Here is an 18,257-nt window from a genome sequence, read left to right on the forward strand (position 1 = left end):
GCCAGCTATGTGAGGGCAAGAGCCTGAGGTGGAGCTGAGCACCCAAGTGAAAATGACTGAGCATGGTGGCACTTGCTTGTCATCCAGTGCTGGAGTGGTAGACATGGGGGGACAGTCAGCATAGCCCACTTGGTGAACTCCAGGCCAGTGAGAGCCCCTGACTCAAAAAATAACAAGAGGGGCAGCATCTGAGGAATGACAGCTGAAACTGACCTCTGGCATAGCATACATGTGCACCTGTACACATACAACAGGGGAAGGAGGGAGACGGAGGGAGGGAGGGAGGGAGGGAAGGAGGAGGGGGACAAAGCTACCTATATGAATCTCCTCCACATGCTACTGAGAAATCATCCCATAGTGACCAGGCTGCCATTCACCCACCTAGGCAGGAAAAAACTATAATACAGCAAGAGGAAACCAGGGTAAGCTGAGCCTCCATGTCTAGCCAGCTCCACATGATGAGGAGCAATGAGCTGGTGCTATGGTTTGGCCATCCCCTGAGAAACTTACATTGAGCCTAACCTGGTGGCACAGGCCGATAATCTAAGATACTTTGGAAGCTGAGGCTGGAGGATAGCAAGTTTAAAGCCTGCCTAGGTTTTGGAACAGCTTGGTGAGATGCTATCACAAAAGCAAAAAACAAAACAAATGAACAACAATCAAAAACAAGTGAGGGCTGGGATGGAGTTGAGCAGTAGACCGCTCACCTGCTTGTCTGAGGCCCTTGGTTCAATCTGAAGTATGGCGTGGAGGTGACCCTCACACTGAAATGTCATTGTCACTCTGATGGACTAAAAGGCAGGACATGTAAGAGGTGACTAGGTCATGGGGAAGGGCAGTGTCCTCATGGACAGATAAGGCCATTATCACAGGACCGGGTTAGTTGCAAGCTCTCCCTCCCTCTCTCCTTTCCTTTTCTCCTTCTCTCTCTTACCATGCAATGCCTTCCGTCATGTTAGGATCCAGCAAGAAGGCCTTCACCTAGACACAGGCGTGGACCTCCCAGTGAAGCTTCTAGTCTCCGATTTGCCGAGTTTGTAGTTGCAGCAGCAGGAAATGGCCTGGGGCAGATGAGTTTTTAGTGGGAACCTGCATTCGCTGCTTTTCTCATGACAGTGACCAAATACTCGACACAGTACGACTTCAGGGCTGGCTTGTTTCAGGACCCAGCGTGGTGGGCAGGCATGGTGGCAGGAGGAGGAGGCTGTCTGCTCCCATCTGAGCGGATCAGAAAGCAGAGCAATCAGTCCTAGTGCTCACCCAGCTTTCTCTTTCCCTTTCATTCAAATCAAGCTGCCAGTCCATGGGATGGCGTCACCCATTTCAGGATGGGTCTTCCTCACTTAACCCTCTGTGGAAATGCATATGTTTGCATGCATGTGTGCAGGTGCCCGTGTGTGCATGCTCAGAGTCCAGAGTCAGCATTAGATGTCTTCCTCCATGATTTCCCCACCTTGATTTTTGAGGCAGGGTCCCTCTGTGGAGCTTATCTACTTTGCTAGAGCAGCTGGCCAGCAAGCCCTAGGGATCCTCTTGTCTCTGCCTCGAACACTGGGAATATAGGTGCACACCACCATGCCTGACTTTTTATATGGATGTTGAGGACCCAAACTCAAGTTCTTATGCTTGCAGGGCAAGCAGGTTACCAACTAAGCCATCCCCCAGCCTCAACAAGACTATTCCAAAACTAATCACACCACAGATGCCTTTCAGCAAGACTTCAGGAAGTAAAAACCATTAGGAAATTTTGCACGAACAGCAATAACGAAGGTAGGCCAGCTGGACAGGTAGAAATAGGTAGGAGTGGGATGGAGATGATACAGGGAAATGCCAGCAGCAACTGAGTTGTTCCCAGATGTTTCTATTTCCCTTAGTTTTTTCTTCTTTCTCAGTAAAAATGTGACTTTTATTTTTTTAAAACTTTTTACCACTGTCGCATTTTAGATCAGTTTCTGTTACTATAACAGAGTGCATGAGACTGGGAAAGTTATAAAGGATAGAGGTTTATTCTGTCTCACAGTATAGAGGTCTAAGAGCATGGTCCTGGTAGCTGCTCAGTATCACACAAATTCTAAAAAGTATTATTAATAGAAAACTCAGGAGCCAGATATTGGGGTGAATGCTGAATCATCAGAGAAACAGAACAAGCCACATCCAACCTCACCTTGCCAATTCCTCAGCTGATCTTGTTTCCTTAGACTGGAAACCTCTGAATCCTCATCCGAATGGATCTCAGCTGAACTGCTGCTCAAAAGCCTAAAAGCTTAAAAAGCTTCTAGTTCCTGGTCTTCATGCCTTATATACCTCTCTGCTTCCTGCCATCACTTCCTGGCATTAAAGGCATGAGTCACCATGTCTGACTGTTTACAGTGTGGCTTTGAACTCACAGAGATCCAGACAGATCTCTGTCTCTAGAATGCTAGGATTAAAGGCGTGTGCTACCACTGCCTAAACCTATGTTTAATATAGTGGCTGTTCTGTTCTCTGACCCCCAGATAAGTTTATTGGGGTGTACAATATATCAACCACATTTCCCCTTTTTTTGTTTAAAATAAAAAAGTTATAAGAAATATAAGAAAAAGTATATACAATAAGTATATACAATATATATAGTCAAGAATTACATTAACAATGTCTAGTCCATTCACATTTGACAAATTCAGACAAAAAAAAAATTTATTTCTTATCCTATTTAAAACAAGTAGTTCCTTTTTAAAAAGTAGATTCAATAATCTATCTTTTATCTTACCAGCTCAGCTTTTGGGGAAGATAGCATGGTTCTCCATGCAGCAGAAAGGCCAATGGGTGTGATGGAAAGACAGGAGAGACAAAGGATCACCGTATAACCATCTGCTGTCATGAGGACAGCACAGCCATTCCCCAGAGAATTGAACTCATTCTCCAAGTAATAGCCTCAAAGGCCCCACTCCCAGCACCATTACATTGGCAAGCAAATTTCAACATGGGGTTTGGCAAGAAAACCATATCCAAAACCATAGCAGCCATAAAACAAATAGCAGAGTCGTGCTTTGTGATTTACATGTGTATTTCAGGGGACTCTCGAAGGTCCAGTTGTGTTCCTGCTGATTCTGTTTCCTATGAGCACTGATCTTTACTCCACCAGGCTCTCCCATCCCCGACCCATCGACCTTTGCAGCCCCTCCATATGTCTTATAAATCCATGATTTTTGTCTCCACCCTCAAGCTACAAGGGCTGTGAGCAGAGGCTATGGTCCAACCCTTCCTCAGACTTTCATTTCTCCTGACTCCCACTTAAATATCCCTCCATCCCACCCCAAATCTCAGGAGCAAGCCTCACCTCTTGTTTATCATGAACAATGGAGACCATCCCCACTTCCTGCCATCACCCCATCCCCACCCCAAACCCCACCACATCTGCAGGCCTCTGCCTTCTGGCTTTGCTGGCCCTCATCCTTTACTTCTCCCTTGAACCTAGGTCTGTTGCTTGCAAGATTCTCTCTCTCTCCCCTCCCCCATCTCTCCTTCCCTCCCTCTCTCCCTCCTTCCCTCCTTTTCTCCCCGCCATGGCCATGCTTCTAGCCCTTCTAGAAACAGTTCAGCTCTCCATCTCAGCATATCCCACCCCCTGTGGACCCAGAGCTTCCCATTCACCTTCTTCTGAATTCCTAACTCTCTCCTTTCCTCCGCTCTTGGCCCCACCCTTCCCTTGATTCAGCCCATCTCCACCCAGGCAGGAACACCCCAGTCTTTGCTTCTATGGCTCAGAAACTTCACCCTGCCTTGTGGCTGCTATCTGTCTCCACATGTCTCTGACCACATCTTTCTGATTTTCTTCCCCAATACCTTTTCCTTGGATTTTGTCCCCAGATAGATACCTTCTTGCCACACAAATGCCTCTGGAGAACTTAATTCCCCTGTTCAGAACTTTTGCAGAAAAATCAATTTCTCTCCAGCTTCTGGTAATAGAGATGGTTCAGGCTTTGAAAATTCTTGTTTTCATTATAAACATTTTTGTTTGTTTTTACCTCTATCTTTTACTGCATTGGAGACTTCCCTTCCTTCCTCCTCCTCCTCCTCCTCCTCCCCCCTCCTTTTCTCTCCTCCTCCTCTTCTTCCTCTTCCTCCTCTTCTTCCTCTTCCTCCTCTTCTTCTTCCTCTTCCTCCTCCTCCTTATTCTTTTTTTTTTTTTTGAGACAGAGTTTCTCTGTGTAGCCCTGGCTGTCCTAGGACTCACTCTGTAGACCAGGCTGGCCTGGAACTCACAGAGATCTGCCTGTCTCTGGGAGAGCTGGGATTAAAGTCATGCACCACCACTGCCCTGCTGATTCCATTCTTATTTAGACAATCGTCCCCCAAAGTGGAATGGAACACTTCCCCCTCTTCCCAGGAATGCAGCCTGACTGGCATTTGAGTGCCTAAATTGGGGAAATTAGTTTCTCACTGGCTGACAATTTGGGTCCCAAACATAATGAGCAATCAAGGCTCTTCCTGATTATGGGAGTGAGGTTTAAGAAGGAGGATGAAGGCCCCTGGGAAGGACACCCAGGGAGAACTAGGAGAGGGTCTGAGAAGAAGGGATGGGAATGGGAAGTGTCAGGCCAATGGAACAGATAGGGACAGCCTTGGGGGCAGCAGCCAGCTGCCTGGTCTGCCCTCTCACCAGGGCCTTTGACAAGTGTCTGGAAGGATAGGAAACCAGCAGGACTGCCAGCCTGCTGTCTGCTTGTGGCTCCAGGAGGAGCCCTGACTGCCAGCGGTGTGCTGCGTGGGGCAGGCCTCTAGAACCTGAGCCTGAAACACACCTCAACACCGCACGTTGGGAGGTGCAGTGGACAAATGGGACACTAAAGCCATAGCCTGGTGCCCCGGCAGTCTCCTCCAGGATATCTTCCAGAGAGAGACCTGGCAGTTCTCCTCTCCAGCAGCTCTTCCTGACTCCTTCCTTGTAGCTGCAGAAATACCTGACTTCCCTCCAAACTCATGCCGCCTCCCTCTCCTGTCTCAGCAAAGGACTAGAATCCAGGGGTCACTCTGGAGCCCCTCACAAGTCCCCAGGCCTCTCGGATATGTTTTCTGTTCCAGCCCTCCTCTCTGACCTGGCCATGGACACCAGCACACCCTTCTAACCAACTTTCCTCTTCCTTCCCACACTTGCCCAGGGACTCCATGGTGAATAGCTTGGGCAATGGTGAGACTCTTTGAGAGACCTGAGACTGAAAAGGCTAAGGCATCGGAGGCTAAGGGGAGACACGTGCAGATGGGATTCAGCCATAGGGGCGGGGTGGGAGGCAGACAGGGATGGAGCTGTCCTCATCCCAGCATGGACCCCAGAGGAGAGGAGAGACTAATGGGATAACATCCCACCATGAGAGCGTCCTGACCTCTCTTTCTCTAAGGAACTGGGGCTGTCAGCCAAGGCCAGAGTAGCCAGGAATGCAGGAGGCCTCAATGCAGAGGCTCAGACTTGGGGAGGCCGAAGAGGTCAGGAGTCCTTCCTATAGCAGTTAAAACAAGACCACACAGTGATAGCAGGAACAGGTAGATGGAACTCAGGTTGCTGGACAGTGGGGGTGTGCAAGTCCAGGCCCTGGCATGGAGCCCTTCTAAACAGATGCCAAATACATCGTCTAGCCCTAAGCATAAGATAGAGGCTGGGGCCCCACAGGGCATGAGAGTACCCTGATGCTGACCTCAGCCCTGACTCCCTGAAGTTTGACAGCTCTCCTTCCAGAATGGCTTTCCTGTCTGTTGGCAGCAGCTCTTCCAGGCACGCACGCGCGCGCGCGCACACACACACACACACACACACACACACACACACACACCCTGTAGTTACAGAATGACCATCTAAACCCATGATTGGACCGTTTTTCAGATAGTCTGGAACTGCCCATCTGTAATGGGGCACAACAGAGGGACAAACAGAAGCTGTGCTGTGTTGGAGTCAGTCTCCAGTGCGTTCATGGGGCTGGACACCGAGAGTGTCTATGTACCACCTCTGGTCTTCAGGCTGCACATGGTCTATACCCATCTGAGTCCCTTTGTCCCAACTAGAGCACACTTTTCTCCCCAGGCATTCCTCCTGGGACAGCTACCGATTCTCCCCCACCCCGCTTCTCTCGGTCTCAGAGTGCCTTGAGCAGAGCCCGGGGGGCAGCCTGTCTGTGCTTCCTACACCAAAGCAGTACCCAGCAGATGTTCCAGCGAATTAAGGAGTCACAGCCGAGCAGGTCTGCGATAAGGACAGTTTGGGGTGAAGGTCAGTTTCTGTCTGTCCAAGCATGAGTTTTCCATGGCAACAGCAAGCCCTCCCCCTCCCCCTCCCCCTGAGGGCAGTCTTTCTCTTGTCTCCACATCCTCCCATCACATAGCCTCGCTCTTCTCTGCCTGATAATCCTGTGTACATTTTTACTCCAGTGCTTGTGAATAGAAGAGAGTGGGTGGAAACTATTCCCAGGGCCCAGCCATGCCCAACTCAGTGCCTGGGCAGCTCTGCTCCCCTCCAGCCTGTCCGCATCCCAAGCCCTAGACAGATGCCAACCGTGAAGCTATGGAGCAGCTCCAACCCTGACTGGAATCAGCCTTCCACCCACACACACTTAGTCTGGCTCTGGCTTTGCTTGAAGGTCCCTGACCATTCAGGGTCCTGCCCCTCTCCCTGAACTGACAGTCCCCTACCCCTATCACTTAGGTTAAGTCCCAGAGTTTTGTGTCCCCTCTGCCTAGCACCTTCCAGATGTCTTTTCACACCACAGCCTCAGGTCAGCCTCCAGGGCCTACTGGCTTTTTACCCTGGAAGCCTATGAGGTCTAGCCTTGGCCTCCATTCTGATGGTTTCTGATGGCCGGGTTACTGAGAATGACAGGGGCTGCCTCACTGGTCCCTTGCCTTCTGTACCCACTCCATGCACCAGCAGCCTGGGATATTTGCAATAGCAGCTTTCTTTTTTTTTTGTTTTGTTTTGTTTTGTTTTTGTTTTTGTTTTTGTTTTTTGGTTTTGGTTTTTCGAGACAGGGTTTCTCTGCGTAGTTTTGCGCCTTTCCTGGAACTCACTTTGTAGCCCAGGCTGGCCTCGAACTCACAGAGATCCGCCTGGCTCTGCCTCCCGAGTGCTGGGACTAAAGGCGTGCGCCACCACCGCCCGGCTAGCAGCTTTCTTATGTGTTGTTCCCAGCCGTAACTTGTAACCCTTCATTAGGATGTTCAAGATGCCTCTTCTCTGTCCATGGAAAGCTCTCTTGGGACCTGGGTCCCTCAGAGCCTTGCAGTGTTCAGCAAACACACCAAGCTCTCTCCTATATCTTGGTCATGTACATGCTATAAACACCATCTGATGCTCTCCCCTAGCATGGTGATTTCCATATGACCTGTCTTGTAACACATCCTCTCACTCCTTAACCCAGGCATCTAACCATCTTGTTCTCTGTGGTTTCTAACCACACAGAGTGTCATGGTCAGGGACTCCTCTGCTTACATATCTATGTCCCTGAATTGGGCCAGGCTTCTAGAATCAGAGCCTGAGGCAGGGATCTAGGTTCTGGTGATTTACTAGGATGGAAGGGAGGTACTCTCAGGACACACACACACACACACACACACACACACACACACACACACACACCACACTCACACACACACCACAGTCACACTCAAGGAAAAGAAGCAGAAGATAGGAATACAGAATGGATGTCAGGTAGAGTTTAGACAGGGCCCAATCCAGGGCCTTTGTAGCAAAAGCCATACTGCCAGCCTATCCTCTAAGGCAAGGAGGCTGTCTTTTTTTGTTCCTGGATCAGCTGGTTGTATGGAGGAAAGTTCTAGAATTCCCTGAAGAAGTGACTGTTATCAGCCAGGATGATTCACAGAACAAAGGGACCTATCTCACCTACAAGAGGATGGCCAGGTTGGGGTGTGTGTGCAGGGTACAGACAGCGTCCCCCATGGAGTGGGACTTCCGACAGGTTTCTGGAGGACTGAGAAGTGAGGATGCTGGCTCTCCCAATGCTAACAATCACTATCCCCCCATGTACCTGCTGTCCTGGGAGAGGGTCCCGCCCACAGCCCGAGAGAACACAGTGGAGCTGTCAAGGGGACAAATGCCCACTCTCCAGAAAGAGACTCTCCAGTGAACACAGCCCCACTCACTGGACATCTGTGTGCTCAGCTGTGAGGCCAACGTTCTTATCTAGTCTTCATAATGGTCACTTTGCATGTGGGAATACAGGCTGAGAGGAGTGATGAGACCTCAGACAGATGATGTAACTGAGAGGAAGAACTGAAATTCAAACCCAGGTGAGACTCCCTGACTGCTTTCATCCCCTTCTGTGTGAGTAACCTTGATTTCAGCTCCCCCTGCCAACCATAAGAAGCTGGGTCATGCTTGTACCCTACAACAGTGCTCAGTTAAATTCAGAGTCCCCAAGGGTCACATCTGGCATTTGCAAGTTGGGAGGCCCACACATGTATTTTGCATATAATTTGCATAATAGATGCATCTGGCTTGCATGTGTTCACATCGAGACCCCATCAGCACTGCGTGATGCTGAAGCTGTTTCTAAGCCACCCTTACTCCATGAACGTTCATCTGGGCTTTACAGAGTCCAGGTTTCATGATTTCTGGACTCTCTCCCTGGTCCTCACCTCTAGGCTGTATATCTACCCACCCAGGGTCCTGAACAAGTGACTTTTGTCTAACGGGAAAGCACCACTGCAAGCTGCTGTCCCAGAAACTTGTGTAAACTTGACAGTTGCCCTTTTTGATGTGCATGTGCAGTCCAAATGGGTTACAATGGGCTTTGAGGGAGCAGGGCTGGACAAAGAACTTGTTGTAAAAAGCTTTTAATAGAGAGGCCCAGGTGTACCCGTACAGAAAGAAGAGATTGGGAAGGGATGGTGAGCGTGAGTGATGGTCTGGGTAGAGGCGAGAACCCATACCCTAGTGTAGGTGCCTCCACAGTTTGCTTAGGGAAGCATGGGCTGTGCCTCTCTGAGCAGCAGGGCCTCATCTGCAGCAGGGAGGCTCCTGCCAGAAAGCTGGCTGAATCTGAGCGTTCTATTTCTGTCTCTTTTAGAAGAGCTACATTCCAAAGACTGTGTGGCTTTTAACGATCTTAGGTGATGATCTCTGGATAAACAAGGAGCCATATACCCTGGCTGAGACAGAAGGCGGCTAGAAAGAAGACAGGGACCCCCTTCTGAGGAGGTCATGGAGGCAGAGAAGGGACAGGTCCAAAGCATACAGCATGCCAGGCATCAGGGGCCCAGGCTCACACACCACCAGGTAAGCTCACCTCTCTGCATCTTCCAGGGATTCCTTTTCTCTTCTTCTGCCCCAGGAGGAGATCCACAGAGGAAGCAGGGCAGCTCTAGTGTCCAGTAGAGGTTCTCACCCACCTCCTTCCCTGCTCTACCACTGAAGCATTCTAAATGCAGGAGTTTACTCCTGTGTCTGTCTGTCTAGGATGCATGCGTGGGTCATTCCGACAGCTCCCCTGGCTATGCCTGTTAACCAGAGCTGTAAAGGTAGGGAATGTGTGTGCCTCTGTGGGCTGTGTGTGTTTCTGTGAGACAATGCAGCTAATTGTGAATTGTGTCTCGGGGTGCCTGTGCATGCCATGTGAACGGAAGCTGTGCTTCTGTGTGTGGTGCTTCTGGAGTCTCCATCCAGGTGGAGAGACTCCCATCTGAGCCAGGGAGGACATGACTGTTTGCCTCCCTCTCCTGCCTCTGGCCTCCCTAGGTTTCCTGTCTGGCAGATGCAAAGTGGCCTCATGATCCACAGGGAGACCCCAGTTTCTGCTGTATCCAGCCAAGCCCCTGAGCATCTCCCTATGCCAATGTTCTCCTCCTCCACTAGGATGGGGCCCAGGCATTGGCTCCCCAAACTGTTCCAATTAAAGAAGGAGCCTGTTTTTGATGTCAGCCACCTGGGAAGGGGAAGCAAGACCCATCTGTCCTTCTAGCCCCCTGTTACATGGACATTCTCAAGTTCAAACAGGGTCCAGCCTCCTTCCTGTGAGTTGTGGGCCCACATCTGGGGCTGGGGAAGGGAGTGAGAGGAAGGGGTGGGACCCTTTGGAAAAAGATCACAGCTTCTGGGGTGGGGGAGCTTTTTCCCAGAGCCAGCCGAGTGGTGCTGCCAAGCAGGCAGAACCCAGCAGGGTGAGGAACTGGGCTCTGTTCATTTGCCCCTCAGATGTCTCACTTTCTGAAAAGCAGGAAGTCGATGGCTTCAAGAGCATGAGTACCCCATACTTGCAAAATGGCAACTAACATCTCTGGTAAATGTGCAACATTGGGGGTATCTGGAGAGTTGCCTGACCTGTTCAAGCTCAAATAGTGCGTTATTAGAAGTAGATCAAGGAAGCCATGGCTTGTCACCAAATGGCTCTGTGTTTCCCAAGCACTGAGCGTTCTCTCTAGGCTGCTCTCCTTACTTCCTCCTAACTGGCACAGAGCTCTGGGCATAGCATGCCCTAGTGTGTCTTCTCACCTCCAGAAGGCCCTGTGCAGTGGCCTGAATAGAGCCCTGTCCTGCTAAAATTCAGTTCCATCAGAACCTCAGATTGTGACCTTATTTGGAAATAGGGTCTTCGCAGATATATTTACTTAAGATGAAGCTGTTCAATGGCCGCTGTCCTTATAAGAACACAGAAACACAGAAGAGGGTCATTCGAAGACCAAGAGAAGGGCTAAAGCAGAGCTGAAAGCGCTGTAGACATGAGCCAGAGATTGCTCAAAGCCACCAGCAGCTGGAAGAGGCAAAGAAGGATTCCCCTCTAGAGGAGTGGCCCAGCTAATACTTTGATTCTGGACATTAAGCCTCCAGAAATAGAGGGCAATAAATCACTGCCATTTCTAAACAGTTTTTGTTAAATTTATTATCTTATTTTAAGTATGTCTGTGTACCACAGTGTGTGCCTAGTACTGGAGGGGCCAGAAGAGGGCATTGGATATACTGGAACTGGAGTTACACATACTTGCTGGTAACCACTAAGCCATCCAGTCCCATAAAATACTGTTACTTCTCAACCACTTGAACTGGTAGTTATGATGGCAGCCCTAGAAACTAAAACACTCACACCTTAAAGGGGATTGCAGTCACCTGCGTCCCACCATTGCTGGGGCCAGGAGGAAGGACAATCAGCCTGGCTTAGGTCAGCTGCCTGCTCTAAGGGACCAGCCAGAGATGGCAGGGCATAGATGTGACTTCAGAATTGCTTCTTCCAGCATCCTGGATATCGGCACCTTCCCTCAAATGTGTTTAACTCACACCTCAAAATAACTTTTTACAAAATTGGTTATTTTATGTGTGTTTAATTTGCCTGCATGCCGGGTGCCCAAGGAGGCCAGAAGAGGACATCAGGTCCTCTGGAACTGTCCTCTGCAAGTGCAACAAATGCTTCTAACTGCTGAACGATCGCCAGCCCCTCAAATTTACTTTAGGAAGAAACTGGAATTGGGGAGACAGTAGTCAGTGGAATGCTTATTTGTCGTGTAAGCATGAAAACCTCAATTTGATTCTATAAAACAGATTTTAAAAAAAGAAGAGAAAGAAAAAGAAGCCAGGCACGTGGCGAGCACTTGTAAACCCAGTGCTGGAGAGGTAGAATTGGGGTCGCTCACTGGCCAGCCTAGCCTACTGGGCAGACTCCAGAACATCGAGCAACCCTGTCTCCAAAAGAATAAGGTGGGTGGTGTCTGAGAATCGGCACTTGAGGTTGACCTTGGCTCCATATGCATGTGAACACATATATGTGAACACCCCACTACACACCAAAGTGGGGGCAGGGACCTCCAAGCAGGCCCCATATTCCACTGGGGTTCAGATTCAGAGGGCTGTGGTCCTGTGGGGATGAGACAAAACCAGAGAGAAGTGGTCCTCTTGGATGACAGAATCAGGATTCAGAGGCTTCTCGCAGAGGAGGCAGTTAACGGGGCGATGTCTAGTAAGAAGGACTATATAGTCCAACTCTTCCGTTACAATAGTCATCGTTTTCGTGAACGGAATGTGCAGGGGGCCTGGCCTGGTAGTTTCTTATGAGGATGTCCTAGCAATATTCTCTGACCTGAAGCTAATAATGAAACAGACATCAGACCATATTGGAGACACACGGGGCAAGGGTATGGAGGGGATTGTGAGTGTATTCTCGGCGGGGTCAGAGAGTTAACGGTGCAGCTCTTACCTAAGAGAAACGGACAGTGCTGACCCACCACTGAACCCAGACAGGCAGCCTGACCACCCTACCCGGGTGGCAGAAGTTGGTGGGAAGGGAAATCTGCAGTTATTAGATCTCCTGGGGGCACCCATAGACAGTGGACCATCTGAACCTTTGCAGGAAAGTGGCTGGGAAAGGGTTTCCTGGTGTGCCTCTTAATATGGTCATCCCTGGTCCAGGGCCTGGAGTGCAGTACCATTGTGCAAGTAAGACATTTAAGACTACTGTATCCAGCTCGATTATTGAGCGGGTCTGGGGGAATCCTAGCAGGGAGGGCAGACCTGTCTCCAAGCTTTGCTGATTTTTGCCGGGTACTCGAGAGGTACCAAGGGCTGCGCATATTTGGGGGCCCTCCTGGAATTCAGCGCCCTGCATCCTGCCTGCTCGTTTTTTTTTAAACCTCGTGTTTGCACGGGGCCCCTCGGGCGTCAGCTCAGAACTGGGGCCGGGGGGCTGGCAACGGGGAAGGGGCTGGCGGAGCTCGCGGCGCGGCCCCAAGTTTATGCTAATCCGTGCAGAGCCCGCCTCCCGCCTCCCCTGCGCGGCCCCAGCCGCGAGTAGCCCCGGCCACTCGGCGGGACGCAGCGGCCGCGCAGCTCCAGGCGGCCAAACAAGCGCGCTGCGGGTGTCGCCAGTGGAGGCGGGAGCCGGGCTGGCGAGCGGAGGATCGCCCGCGGGAGGCACCGCGCGGGGCCGAGTGGAGACAGAGTGCGATGGGTCGCCGTCTGCCCATGTGGTTGTGTGCCGTCGCGGCGCTGCTCTCGGGGGCACAGGCCAAGGGCACCCCGCTCCTCGCACGGCCAGCACAGCCCAGTGCCTCCCGCTACAGCCTCTACACGACCGGATGGCGTCCGCGGCTGCGCCCGGGGCCGCACAAGTAAGCGCGAGGCCGGGCTGTGGCGGGAACGCGAGGGGGGCCCCCGTGTGGCGCGCTGCCACTCCCACCTGCCAGGACCCGCGCAGAGGCATCGAGACCCGAGTACCCTAACGGGAGGGGCGGTTCCCCCGGCGCGATTTTTGCGCGGGCAGGCGCCCCACGCTCGAGGAGGCTGCGGGGTTGGCGAAGAACAAGTCAGCCGAGGGGGCCCGACTCGGCGGCTGGGATCCTGGCAGTGCCCGTGGAAACCTTTCCAGCGAAGTAACATTTTCCAGCTGCGCTGTGAGCAAACTCCAGGCGCAGCGGACCAGGTGGAGGGAGAGGAGGCAGGGCTGTCCGCGCCTGGAACACGCGGGGCTCCCCTATCCGATTCCTTCTGTCTCTCCTCTGCCTTGCGTGGTTTTAGATAGAACTACACTTTCTGTAGGTAGTCGCTCCTCCCCTCCTGCGGTCTGGCCCCAGTAACCCTGTGGGAGCCCCAAGGTGGCTGAGCCCAGAGCTAGTGAGGACTTGTGGGTCCTGGGCTTGTACTGTAGAAGAGACAGACTTCCACAGTGGTCGGGTTATACCCAAATTTGAATTCAGTGGAATGTAAGATCTTGTGGGCGAGCATCCAGGCCACAGCCACACTCTGTGAGCCCTGGAGCCTCGGAGCAGCCTTCCTAGAAGAAAAGGCAAGGATATGGCAAGGCAGAGGCCAGAGAGCCTTTGCAGGGGAGGAAGGAGGAAAGCCTGATTAAAAAGAAGCCGGTAAGTTGTGGGCTAAGGAGCTTTGAAGGCCAAGATAAGGAGTTTAGAAACAGTGAGAGTTGGACGGTGGGAGAAGAGAAGAGTGAGGGAGAAGCTGCGAAGGCCTTCTCAGAGGGGTAGTTAGCCTCCCCCAATCTCCTGGTTTAATGGAGCATTTGGCTCAGCAGCCACCCATCAAGGACACACAGATCAGAGCCCAGCGGTGGAACTGGGCCCATCCCACAAGATCTGGACCCCAGGCAAAGGTCCAGGCTTCCGTGGAACAGGAATAGATAAAAGTGATGCGGGGCCGGGGCGGGGGGGGGGGGGGGCGCAGGCAGTCTCCTGAGACCGACAGGTTGGGGCTCGGGCCAAATATTCTAGAGGTGCTATTTCCCCCTCCAGGTCCCTCTGTGCCTATGTGGTGCACAGGAATGTGACCTGCGTTCTACAGGAGGGAGCCGAGAGCTATGTAAAGGCTGAGTACCGCCAGTGTGGGTGGGGGCCCAATTGCCCTTCCACAATCAGGTGAGTATATCCCAGGTACAGCCTTCAACTGAGAACAGAGCCGTTCTGCAAAGGACCGCTGTACTCTGGGCTTGAAAGAGCCTACCTGAGCCACAGTGCTGGCTAGAATGGACCAGGACCCCTGAAAGAGGCCAAGAAAGACCCCTGAATTTGGAACTTGCAGCAAATCTTTCCCCATGGAGACAAGACTAGGCTCAATTTAGAGTCCAGTAACCTCAGGGATACAAGCGGGAGGCTGGGCTAAGAAGATGTGAGGGAGGCAGAGTTTAGGGAAGGAGAGGACAGGCTGATAGTACAGGGGCCCAGAGTGAGACCCAAGGGAGGTTCTGGTGACCAGGAGAAGGTGAGGCAAAGGTGGGAGCCAGAGGTCCCAGTATGGTAGGTCAGACAGGCCGCACGGGTAATGAGATATAATTGTCTGCATGTGGAGAGTTTAATTGTGTGTGTGTGTGAAAACAGACCTAGGCTCCGATGTACCCAAGTGAACAGGTGCATGGCTGATCAGGTAAAGGAGGGTGAGTTCCTGGTGAGCCCCGCCTGCACTTTGGACTTTCCTTTCCTGCTCACAGCTGTCTCTGAACAGAGCCCAGGTCCCTGAGTGACTAGAGATGCGTGGCAAGAGTGGTGGGCTCTGAGAGCAGCCCAGGGCAGTGAAAGGGCCTGTCCACGCAGCCCTGGTGCAGTATTTCTTCTATACACCAGGAGTTTGAAGCTCTGTCAGGATTAGGAGAGGCTCTGGGAAAGCCAGAATGGAATTCCTCATGGCAGCAGGAGCTGATGGGGACCTGGTGGTCTTGGGAAGGTTGGGGCTAAATCCTTGCTAGCATTCTCTTTAAGTAACCAGTATCAAGTAGGGCTTCTCCATGTGTCCTTCACTGCCAGGACTCAGGGCCTCTGTGAGGCCTACTCCACTGCATGGTTTTATCACCTAGAGGGTCAGAAGAGGAAACTCCTGCGAGTGGAAACATCCAAAGATTGTCTGGGATGCCAGCTAGGGGGCAGGAATCTCAGCCCACAGCTACAGGACTCCGCTCCCTTGTCCCCTCTGATCCAGGTACCGCTCAGTGCTCAGACCCAGATACAAGATTGGCTACAAGACTGTGACAGACCTGGCCTGGCGTTGCTGCCCTGGTCTTACTGGAGAAGGCTGCCCTGAGCACCTCACGGACCATGGAGCTACCTCACCACACCGAGAGCCAGAGCCTCAGATCCCCTTAGGGCAGCTGGGCCCAGGCCCCAGACCTCCTCCTTACAGCAGAGAGGCCCCAAGCTCTCATGGTGAGTCTGTCCATGGATGTCCTCCGGAGGGAGTCAACTTTCTTAGGCTTGGTGGCAGGGTGGGGAGGGGACCTACGCAGGCTACAGGCTCTCTTAGAGCTGGGGGTGGGAGTGGGGAGGTACATTGCATGTGGGGCATGACTGTTAGGCCCAAACTTTCCCCACCGAGACCCCATCATAAAGGTGAAGGAGCTGTGTCTAGGGCTGAGGATGACATGTTGGAGGGCCAGGGGTGCTCCTGAGGTCTTTTTTTTTTTCCTTAGGAAGAAAAGGCCAAGGGCTGTTTGGTGAGCGGCTAGAACAGCTGGAGGGCGATGTCCGGCGCCTGTCACAAGCATATGGCACTCTGAGTGGTTTGGTGGCCAGCCATGAGGACCCCAATAGGATGACTGGTGACCCTAGGGCTCCTGTTGCACCTATAGGCTTTGGGGTCATCCCTGAAGGGCTGGTAGACCCAGAAGACAGAGGCCGAGGACCACTCATCCCTCCTCTGGGTGAGATCCTGAATAAAGTGACAGAGGTGAGTAACACGTTACAGACCAAGGTGCAGCTCTTAGATGAGGTGCATGGGCTGGCCCTCGGTCACGAGGCTCACCTGCAGCGGCTGCGGGAAGCCCCGCCGTCCCCACTGACCTCCCTCGCACTGCTGGAGGAGTATGTGGACCAGCGGCTACAACGACTCTGGGGGAGCCTGCTGGATGGCTTTGAGCAGAAGCTGCAAGGTGTTCAGAGTGAGTGTGACCTGCATGTGCAGGAGGTGCGGCAGCAGTGTGAGGAGGGCCAAGCAGCCAGCCAGCGCTTGCACCAGAGCCTCGATGGCCGGGAGCTGGCCCTGCGGCGGGAGCTCTCACAGCTGGGCACTCAGCTGCAGGGCCTGACTCTGACGGGTGGGGGCACCTGCTGCAGCCAGCTGGCTTTGATCAGTGCCCGGGTGGACAGCCTTGAGAGGAACCTGCAGGCTGTCACGGAGGCGCAAGGTGGCCTCGGCAGCCTGGCTGCAGATGAGCTTGCACGTCTCTCTGCGGCTGTGCTCCAGGGAGGTGTGGACGGGCTGCTTGAGGGCCTAGAGGCCATGAATGGGACAGAGAACGGAGCGAGGGGCTGCTGTCTGAGAATGGAGATGGGGGGCTGGAGTGTCGGTGGCTTCGGGTCCATGCTGGAGGAGCGTGTCCAGAGCCTAGAGGAGCGCCTGGCGGCCCTGACTGGAGAGCTAAGCCACAGCAGTGCCACACCAGACAGACCCGCACGGCCGCTTGTGCAGACAGAGCTAGCCGTCCTGGAACAGCGGCTAGTCTCCCTGGAGACCTCCTGCACCCCAAGTACCACCTCAGCCACCCTGGACAACCTTGTGGCAGAGGTGAAGGCCTGGCAGAGCCGGAGTGAGGCCCTCCTACACCAGGTGGCCAGTCACACGGCTCTGCTCCAACAGCTCAATGGCACAGTAGCCGAAGTTCAGGGGCAGCTGGCAGAAGGGACAGGCAGCTCCCTCCAAGGTGAGATCACTTTGCTGAAGGTCAACTTGAACTCGGTGAGCAAGTCCCTCACGGGCCTCAGTGATTCTGTCAGCCAGTACTCGGATGCCTTCGTGACCGCCAACACATCCCTAGATGAACGAGAGCGAAAGGTGGAAGCGGAAGTCCACGCCATCCAGGAACAGGTCAGCAGTCAAGGCTCAAGGCTTCAGGCCGGCCACAGGCAGGTCCTGAACCTGCGAGGGGAGCTGGAAAAGCTCAAGGCTGGTGTGGCCAGTGTGGCTGGAGGGTTGAGCCGCTGCCGGGACACAGCCCAGGAACTCCAGCATACGGTGGGCCACTTTGACCAACGGGTGGCGCGAGTGGAAGGAGCCTATGAGAGGCTGGGCCTGCTGGCTGCCCACCTGAACAGTTTGCCTGCTGAGCAGGTGAGCAGGTCCAGGGAGGGCCTGTGGGGCCACATACACAAGCTGAACCGCACGCTGGCCCAGCACACGCAGGACATTGCCCGACTCCGGGATGACCTGCTGGACTGCAGAGCCCAGCTGGCTGAGGTGAGGCCAGGGCAAGCTGACTAGGAGCTGGACGGAATCTAAAGCCAGATCCTACCAACCCTGGGAATATCATCCCAGAGACCAACCCTACCCGGCAGCACCTTTCAGCCTTCCCTGGCCGTCCCGAGGCCACTGGATGAATGGCCTTGGTCCAGCTCGGCCACCCTGAAAGGTCCAGCCGTGGATCAGGATAACAGTCAAGGCGAGCTATAGAAGATGCTGCCTCCAAGAGTCAAGGCAAGCACGTCATGCCTGCAGACAGAGTTGGACTTCTGATGGCATGCTGCAATGTCTGCACTTCTCTTGTTGCAGACACACTGGAGTTAGCAACTGTGCAAAGCTTCCAGGCCAAGACTCAGACAAACCTGTCCACTGTTCCCCTTACCGACCAGGGACCAGTCACAGCCCTTGGGGGCATCGCTCCCCGCGTCCCGTGGGCTTCCATCCTTGGGTATGTAAGGAAGACGATGCCCACTGGACTTACCTGGCAGCTTCATAGGCGCTATTTCTGAACCAAAGACCAGAGGCCACCCGAGGTTTCCATTTCCCCACACATCCTTCAGGACAGAACAAAAGCATGCAGCTCAGCCAGGAGTTCTCTGTATTCCTTTTGATCTTG

The 18,257-nt window shown here is 53.0% G+C and overlaps 1 protein-coding gene across 1 annotated transcript; it reads left to right on the forward strand.

Moving 5' to 3' along the window:
* The first annotated feature begins 12,734 nt into the window (after positions 1–12,734).
* Emilin3 (elastin microfibril interfacer 3) lies at positions 12,735–18,238 on the forward strand. The gene is made up of 4 exons (XM_006971045.4): positions 12,735–13,077; positions 14,212–14,334; positions 15,389–15,612; positions 15,876–18,238. Exons 1-4 carry the CDS (start codon positions 12,914–12,916, stop codon positions 17,660–17,662), a joined length of 2,298 nt encoding a protein of 765 aa, XP_006971107.3. The 5' UTR covers positions 12,735–12,913; the 3' UTR covers positions 17,663–18,238.
* Positions 18,239–18,257: the final 19 nt, after the last annotated feature.

The sequence above is a fragment of the Peromyscus maniculatus genome, chromosome 4 (genome assembly GCF_049852395.1).
Source record: "Peromyscus maniculatus bairdii isolate BWxNUB_F1_BW_parent chromosome 4, HU_Pman_BW_mat_3.1, whole genome shotgun sequence".
NCBI lineage: Eukaryota > Metazoa > Chordata > Mammalia > Rodentia > Cricetidae > Peromyscus > Peromyscus maniculatus.